General features: G+C 39.2%; 1 protein-coding gene across 1 annotated transcript; it reads right to left on the bottom strand.

The window, feature by feature from the left end:
- Window positions 1–1596: 1596 nt before the first annotated feature.
- On the bottom strand, window positions 1597–3916 carry LOC309508690 (piggyBac transposable element-derived protein 4-like). The gene is made up of 2 exons (XM_082183165.1): window positions 2018–3916; window positions 1597–1926 (listed from the first exon to the last, which is right to left on the bottom strand). The coding sequence occupies exon 1, from the start codon at window positions 3737–3739 to the stop codon at window positions 2615–2617; it is 1125 nt and encodes a 374-aa protein (XP_082039291.1). The 5' UTR covers window positions 3740–3916; the 3' UTR covers window positions 1597–1926; window positions 2018–2614.
- Window positions 3917–9619: the final 5703 nt, after the last annotated feature.

Genomic DNA, 9619 nt, shown 5'->3' with positions numbered 1-9619 from the left:
AATGGAAAGAGTTAAAGTACAGTTAAAGGTAAATTTCAAATAAATATAAAATATATATATATATATATATATATATATATATATATATATATATATACCTACATAGGAACATAGTAGTATACTAAAAGGGGTCTTCGGATGCAAAATTCACTTTTATATGGTGTTTGCATATCAATGTGTCTTTGTAGTGTGTGGACACAACCACCGTACAGTGAAAAAAATCCATTCACTCCTTTTTTTTTTATCTTCAAAAAGCCTAAACACTCTCAGTAATCAAGCCGTTTGGATTCTCTGAGCAATATGATGTCGTATTGTTCATGCTCCGTCCACAACCACTGATGGACTGTCCCGTATTAACATATTTACGCCCTCAGACATTTGTATACTGTCAACCAAGGTAGGTTGTCAAGGCAGCACTTTAGTGTCTTGTGTCGGCTCACAAGTCTTTAGTGGCTCATTATCATTTAAAGAGACATGCACCGAAACGGGTCGCTGTGAACAGAGCTGTTTTTGAGGAGTTAAAAATGGGTGTTTTACACAACCATTGAGGAATTTTGACCAAAGTACGTTACAAACTTTACATGAAGACCCAAAAGAATCATACCAACTTGTGGAAAATGGGCATACGATGACCCCTTTAAAGTGCAAAAATAAAATAGTAAACTATAAGTATGTTATGTTCACTTAAAGAAAACTTAAAAGTAGGCTATACTTGCTAACTAGTGCTAAACTACTAAAATAGTTACTGAGAGCATACTTCAAAGTGTACTTTCATAAACTAAAAAAGTGCTATGTGACTAGTATACTATTATAAGTTCACTTGTAGTACAGTTGCAGTACAAATGAAAAATTTAGTTATAATCTAGTTGTGTACTCAGTTTACTACTGTTACATTTAAAGTTAACTTTTATACACTAAAAAGTGGGCCAATAGTCCCAAGTAATATTGAAACAGTACAAAGTATACTTCTAATACATTGAGATATTAGAATACTTACTAAAGTACTGTATACTTAAATATACTTGAACTTACTTATGTAAACTTAATTAAACAAACTTAACCTCTTAACCAGCGCCCCTATTTTTGAGAATTTTCTGAAAACGGCATACCCAAATACAAATGTCTGTAGCTCTTGAACCCTTTGGTCCACATTCATAACTCTGATATTTTTTTACACTAGACACTTGAAACTTTGTTACCCAAGAGTCATTATAACTTAAAGTAGCATAGGAACTGAGTAAAACAAGGTAAAATATACATGAAAGTGACTCACGATTTCTTTGAATAAACTTCACTTAGGGAAAAATGTATCAGAATTTTATGTTAAAGGCCTGAAAACACCATAAAGATAAAACTGAATGTCTGACCATGTTTTGATTCAAATTTGAGGATGATACTCCCAAAAATGTAGTTCCTGTAAGCTTTTATTCAAGAAAAGTCTAGGCGTCCTTTCCAAAAGGCCACTTGGAGACTCCAAATGGACACCTGGTTACCAAATGACATAAGGAGTAAACACTACATACTACATACATGTATATCCATTCAGAACTATTCTGCCCATCAAACTACACAAGAAAAAATGATTTCAGTACAACATTTTAACATTTTAACAAAATACTCTTTATTTTGAACAATTCTAATAGCAAAAACAGTGGAGAAAAAAAAAAAAAAAAAAAAAAAAAAAAAAAAAAAAACATGTATACATTCCAAAAGTGATTGTTTTACAACTAATGAATAAAATATATCAAAATAAAAAAAGTACATTGTAATTGCAACAGTGGTTTTTACTCAAATAAATTACAATAAACATAACTATGAATATCCAATTACTAAAACAAAAAGCAACCGCTTACAGTATTTACAAAGTGTAGAAGACATGTTGATCAAGGCAGTCACTACCAAGGTTTGTTCTGGAAACCAAAGCCACTGAAAGACATTAGAGATAAAATGTGTAAGCAGAACAAATAAAATTTGCAACACTGTGTATGCATGTGTGTATGTATGTGTGAGTACTTACCTAGTACTGCCTCACGCCAGCATGTCACATTTGCTCCAACTGCGCCGACTCAGAAGACACCCACTGCGACAGAGACAGAGAGAGAGAGAGAGAAAAAACAAGCAGAACAAAACCAAGCAGAACAAAGCCCAAATAGAATATGAAAACTTGGTCATGTAAGTGTGTGTACACCTGACCGCTAATGTCTCACACCAGCGATGGCTTTCTCTTGCTTCATCTCCCTCTTCGGAACTGCTAATCCACCTAAACTTGGAAACATTTCTGGAACAACTATTAGAATCAAATGCTTTGAACAATATAACATGTAAATTAAAAAAAATTATGAACATTATAAACAAGATGATTAATATTTTCCACCCTGCTTATGCCAGTCATTGTAACAGTCCCTTTTAGGCAGAAAGCACAGTGGCACCTCACATGTTGCACATTGGACTGGTGTCTTCTGATGGCAGAGCTTGCACTTTCTCCGTCCAGCAGTGCTGTCTTCTGCAATGTATGTCGGGTTGTGGCAAGCATCATTTGAAGATGGAGGAGCAGCTGTCCTTGACTCCAGGCCTGCAAGTTCCAGAACAAGCGTTTCCCTGAATGCTTTCTGGGTCAAGGGTTTTTCGTTCCTAGCTCTGGCCAGATGCTGATGCAAAATGAAGGCATTGACAACAGCAATATCCACAAAGTGGAAAAAGAAGGTTCGGTACCACTTCCGTGTCTTGTGGAGCACTTTGTAGTATCCAATGAGGGCATCCGACAGGTCCACTCCCCCATGAACCTGTTGTAGTCCAGCACAGCACCGGGAATAGGCACATGCACTTGAGACCACTGCCCGTCTTTGTTCTTCAACCTTCTTTGCACTGTGTCACCTTCATATGCTTTGTGGAATGTGGAGCACATCAGCACTTCCCGGGTGTCTTTCCATTCCACAAACAGCAGCTCATCCTCTCTGAGCCATCGCATGGACCCTCGTGGAGCATTCCTCGGTAGTTTGTTGGTGATCGTCTTTGGGAAACCGATCCTGTTCGGACGAATGGTGCCACATGCCCAAATCTTCTTACAGAGGAGGTCTCTGAAAAGCATGGGACTGGTGTAAAAGTTGTCGACGTATAGCTTGTAACCAGTGCCCAACATCTTTTCATCTACAAGCGCCATGACAGACTCATAGCTCAGCCCCTTCTGAGATGGCATGGACCTACCCTCATACACGAAGAACTCATAGGTGTAGCCACACAGGGAGTCTGCCAAGACAAAAAGCTTGTAGCCCCATCTAGTGGGTTTGTTCTTCATGTACTGCTTGAGTCCAGACCTCGCCTTGGATGCCACCATCCTCTCATCTATGGAGATGTTCTGATTTGGATGAAAAAATGTCCTGCAGGCATCCCTAATGTTGTCGTAGAGAGGCTTGATCTTCCCCAAGCGGTCGTAGGCTGCTGTTCCCTTCTTCTTTTCATTTTCTTCATCATCCTGAGGGTCGCTAAGATGGAGAGCGTTTGTGATGGTAAGAAACTTCCTACAGGACATGATCTCAGCAGGAAGGGGAACACTGTAGATTCTGGACCTCCTCCAATAATCAGTCAGGGCAGAGACCTTCACGAGACCCATGTAAACAACAAGCGCCAGGTAACACTTGAAGTCTTCAACAGAGATGTCATTCCATGGCTTTTCTCTTCCTTGATGATTTTTGCCCCCATAGACATTGGTGTGCTGAACGATGGTCTGCAGCACAGACATTGAAAAGAAAAGATGAAACAACTGCAGTGCTGTGTATGATGCAGTTGTCACCAACTGTGGCCCAGGTGTACGAGCTGGCCTAAATACAGGCTGTGAAGGTCCAATATCTTCTTCATCCACACTGTGCCATCTTTCCTGTGATGTGCTAAGAGACACAGTAGGCACTGACTGGCTCCCGCTCCCCTCCCTCTCCCTCTCCCTCTCCCTCTCCGTGTCCCTCTCCCCCTCCCTCTCCCCTTACCTTTACTTGTACCTGTACCTGTACCTCTGCCTCTGGTAGCTGAAGCAGATTCAGATGGAGATGCAGAAGATGATGACGACTGCCGGCGTCTCTTTCGTCGCTCAGGACTGGACTCCGGATTCCATTCCTCATCTGTTTCAGTTGAAGGCCTATTTTACAGCACAGGAAAACACACACACACACACACACACACACACACACACACACACACACACACACACACACACACACACACACACACACACACACACACACACACACAAAAGAGGATTTCAGTTTGAGTCACATTCTACTATTAGCAGCATCAATATTCCATCATATTACAATATCAAATGTCTGTTTGTCACATACCTTATCATTATAATGCTCAACATTATAAATGCTTTGTAATTATTTTTTTTCTATGTATATATAATTATATATATATTTATTATATCTTCACCTGACATCTTGTAATCCTTTCCTTCCATTATTGTTATATTCAATGCACCATTCATTCATATAAACATATCATTGTAGTCTCATATCTTGCTAGTCATCTCCACTGTTATGCATATTATTATTAACATTATTATTATTACTTGTATGATATTGACTAGGGCTTTCCATTTAAATATGCAATATGTAACTAGGCTATTTTTGGAGAGTATTGTTTTTATAATCAAAACATCTTCACCTGACTTATTATAATCCTTTCCTTCCATTATTGTTATATTCAATGCATCATAAATATAATGTGTGTGTGTGTGATATAAATATTTTCTCTTTATGTATATTATAACGTTACAGTTCTATCACCTGCTCGTGTAGCCTCGTTTCTTTGCTAGTAATCTCCATTGTCATTTTATAATCAAAAACATGACATGAACAGAAAAACTGCCAATAATAAACATAACAATTCAAGACAATGTGTTGAAACTTACCGATCTAAAACGGGATCGAGTCCATGAACAAACATCTCCTCTTCTGCCGAATCGACGACGCTCGACACCGTGCTCTCTCTGTCTGAGATGCATGTCGCAGCGTCTTTCTGCTGTTCTTCGTCGCTGCTTCTCATCACTTCCTCCAAAATACTCTCGACACCACAAAAACGCTTCTGTAGACGACGATCCATGATGGAGATTGTCAAATATAACTTTGGATAAAATCTGTGAGTTGATACCAGGTTGATACGAGCTCCGTGTAGCAAAACAATGCCTAGCCTGTGCGCTCTGTGCGTAAAATGGCGGAAGCGCACGAGCGAACGCAGTTGTATTTGACAAATCTGCTTGAGACCTGTCAATCATTGTAATCGTGTTTGAATTGGTTAATACTCCCATCCATCAAAACTTTGCAGACTAGACATTGGCTGGCTATATCCAGACTTTATCCAACCGAAAACCGAGGTGCGAGATTGACAGGTTTCTCAGCCTGTAATGCGCTCCCTTGGTATTTTGATCGATTACAGAGCCTGTGATTGAAGGAGAGAGAAGGGGGATGACTCTTTTTATCCGGAAGAGTCTAAAATACGGGGGAGAGATGGATTTAGAACGTTGGAATACAGATTTGAATCGATATTTCGTTGAAAATTAACATGATGGAGTACTCTGACTGCAAACGCTCATGAAAACAAAGGAGGATATTTCTTTTTTTCCCTATTTTTTCATTGTTTTGGAATAAAAAGTGGGATGCATTTTGATGAGTAGACCCTTACAGTGAAATGTATGCTGGTGTTTCTTGGATTCGTCCAAACTGATCTGAACCATATGAGATGAAAGGTAAGTATTGCGTCATTTTTACATTACCAGTCCTTCAACATATCATTTAACCCTTTCCTCTCTGGTGTACTGATTGCAAAAACAAGTTCAGAACATGATTCTTGAGTGTTTTAGCTTTCAAATGATGCATAGTTTATGATAGTCAGTTGAATATTTTTTATTAAAAAAATGTAATAAAATTATAGACACGCCCCCCGGCCCGCCCGCGGGCCGGTGCGTGTTAAGAGGTTAAAGTATACTTATTTTTTTAAGGGAGAACATGCTTCCTCAACAAACTACACAATTTAAGTTTTATTTGGGATTGTTTACTGTAAAAAGTTTGCATGCATGATGTGTACTGTTGACAGGGGCGTAGCACCAAATTTTGGGCCCTGGGTACAAACCATCTTGCTGGGCCCCCGTACCAAATACCATAGTGATACCAATGGGTGGGGTATTGCATTTTTATCATAAAAACACTTAAAATGTAAACAAAATAAGCCACACTCTGATTAATATATTTTTGTTTTATTGTCAAAAGTACAAGATAATTGATGATTATTTGTCTGTTTAAAATAAATGCAGACTATAGAATCACAGGGTACACTAACCGCCAAACTAGACATTCAGTCTTTGAATTACGTTTTTAAAATAAGTCATTTTCAATCATTAAGATGTGCATTAAACTGAGAACAATCCTGTACTTAATGTAAGAGCGTGCGCGAGCTCATTTGCATAACATTGCGGTAAAATAGGCGCTAACGATCTGTGTTTTCGCGGGTGTTAGATTTTGACAATGGAGGGAAATATACAGTGTTTTCATGTAAACTTCTGACTCTGGGGAGAACTGCAGCAGAAGAGGAGACAAGCTGCGCATCTGCCTGGAGTGGCAGTGTGTTGAGCTCCCAGCTCCGCCTCCGTCTGCTTCTCACTCCGTTATTTACCCAAACATTGTTTGCTCGCTATGTAGGTTGTGATACTATAAAGTATTGATATATAATTCAAATAAAGTATGAACATAAATGTATGCTATTCTACCTGGAGTAGATATTTATGTTAAAACAATGTCAATGTTCGATGATGCATTTGGAGCTCACCTTTCTTTTCAAAAAACTGAGTGAGCAACTGCTTGCCCTCATTTGCCTTTCTCTCTTTAATCTTCTTTTCTTTTCGTTTTTGAGCCCCTGATTTTCCTTTATTAAGGAAAGACATGACTCTTCCCCTGTCTTCCTAGTTCCTATCACGGCTCACTCCAGCTCCTGTCTCATCAACTGATTCACACCGACCGCAGGTCCGCAGCAGAAGCACCTGAACTGCGGGTCGTACCATTTACATTGATTCGAGAGGGGTGGTGGGGCCCTGCACAGCATGAAAATTACTTTTTTTATACCAAACCAGTGCCTAACTACAAGTTTAGTTTTGCACAGGAACTTTTTTATTTGTACATAAATGCTATACAAATGTTAGTGCATATATATGTATGTATAGAAAACTGACTTCTAAGGGCCCCCCCCCCCCCTGCCTCGGGCCCTGGGTACTCGGTACCCTTTACCCCCCCTTTACGACGCCCCTGACTGTTGATACAGAATAGCAAAGCTTGTTAAAAAAATATGCAGTAGCCCATTTAGTCAGTTTTTGATGAGAACTTAAAAGCAGCATCAGTTGTAACAGGTCTTGACTAGCCTGTGCAATCTCTAATCAAAAGATTAACACCATTCTACATCAGAGAGTTTTTAGGGATCATTTCTAGACGGCAGAGAGAAAATTTATCAACAGAGCTGAAGGCAAAAGGGAACACTGGGATACAAAAGAATGACAAGCTCAAGTTTGTCTGGACTTTTGTCTTGATAATTGCATTGTATAAATCATTGTATTTAGAGAGTTCCATTACCACAAAGAATAGTTTGCATTGTGGTGAAATTATCTCGCTGAATAGCCACAAAAAAAAGAAAAAGAAAAAATGCATGAATATCCCAGCACTCAACATCAACTCCCTAATTGCATAATTTAAATGAAGACATTGAATAAGGGTCCGTGAGAATGTGGCTATAAACAACCACATAATCAGAAGATTTGTCCCTTTGCAGCTTGTCCTTTATAAGCAGGTATGGGAAGGGAGTAGAGAGCTTTGCAACTATCTGTATTTTTCTGTGGACTTTATTGCTAGACTGTCATTGCCACTCTAATAGATTCCTGATGAACTGCAAATCAAATTCAGAAGTGGACAGTGTATGTGAAAGCATCTACACTGGCAGCGCCAATCGCACCTTGTTAAGGCTGGTAATTTCATGGGTTATCATTTCCTTTGATCCTGCTTGGTTGTCTATATTTGATATTTTCTCATTAAGGGGAGCACATAGTCACCTGTTTAATGATGTATCGGCCTGTTAGGGCGCAACTAAAGAACGAACTGTACAGAATCTACTTTCAAAATAAGCCCTCCTGTGTACAGATATAATGCACAATGTTTTCTTTCACAGGCCAATAACAAGTCAGACATATAATTTAACTCATGTGGGCTTATTGTAAAAAATATTATAGTTTGTTAAGTGGTTAAAAACTTAAAGGAGTAATTTCATAAATAATAAAAAATGTCGTTGATCTTCTGAGATGGTATAAGAGCTGAGGCTGTTATTGAAAGTTAAGTATGAGTAGTAAGAATAGTAGAAGGAAAATGCAGCTTTTTTTTATTTTTTATTTTTTTTTGCAGATAATGCCACTAGTTGCTGACAAATTAGTTATAATAATTTTTTTTTTTTTTTTTTTTTTTTTTTGTTACATTTATATAGTCCACACCAGCTTACTGGTGGAGAGGAGACAGAGTGATGAAGCCAATGATTATATACGGGGATGATTAGGAGGCCATGATGGACCGAGGCCAATGGGCAAATTTGGCCAGGATGCCGGGGTTTACACCCCTACTCTTTTTCGAAGGACATCCTGGGATTTTTTTAAATGACCACAGAGAGTCAGGACCTCAGTTTAACGTCTCATCTGAAGGACGGTGCTCTTTGACAGTAAAGTCTCCCCGTCACTATACTGGAGCGTTAGGACCCACACAGACCACAGGGTGAGCACCCCCTGCTGGCCTCACTAACACCTCTTCCAGCAGCAACCTTTTTTCAGGAGGTCTCCCATCCAGGTACTTACCAGGCTCAGCCCTGCTTAGCTTCAGTGGGCAACCAGTATTCCCAACCAATTCTTTCAAAACTGCAAAAAAAAAAAAAAAAATCTGTAAAGAGTGAGTCATTAAATTATATTTACATTTTTACATTTACATTTAGTCATTTAGCAGACGCTTTTGTCCAAAGTGACTTACAAATTGGGACTAAATTAAGCAAGTCATCGTGAAGAGGCAAAAAACAACGCAAGAAGTGCTCAAAATACGAAGTTCAGGCATTATTCAGAGTAGCATAAGGCCGATAAGCGAGAATTTACAGGAATATATATATATATATCTTTTTCTTTTTTTTTTTGAGGTTAAGTGCTCACGGAAGAGAAGAGTTTTCAGCTCTTTTTTGAATGTTGTCATGGATTCTGCATTCCGGATGCCGGTGGGGAGATCATTCCACCAGCATGGAACTGTGAATGAGAATGTTCTGGAAAGTGATTTTTTGGCTCTCTGTGATGGGACCACGAGACGTCGCTCGTTGACCGATCGAAGGCTTCTGGTAGGGATGTAGACTTGTAGGAGTGAGTGAAAGTAGGAGATGGCTGAGCTTGTGACAGATCTGTAAGCAAGCGTCAGTGCCTTGAACTTGATGTGAGCAGAGAGAGGTAGCCAGTGCAGTGAGATGAACAAAGGAGTGACGTGGGCCCTCTTGGGCTCGTTGAAGACAAGACGAGCTGCAGCGTTCTGAATCATTTGTAGAGGTTTAGTAGCACATGATGGAAGTCCAGCCA

This window comes from Leuciscus leuciscus (genome assembly GCF_965113295.1).
Source record: "Leuciscus leuciscus genome assembly, chromosome: 10".
Taxonomy (NCBI): Eukaryota; Metazoa; Chordata; class Actinopteri; order Cypriniformes; family Leuciscidae; genus Leuciscus; species Leuciscus leuciscus.
This window is presented reverse-complemented; position numbering and strand designations above follow the sequence as displayed.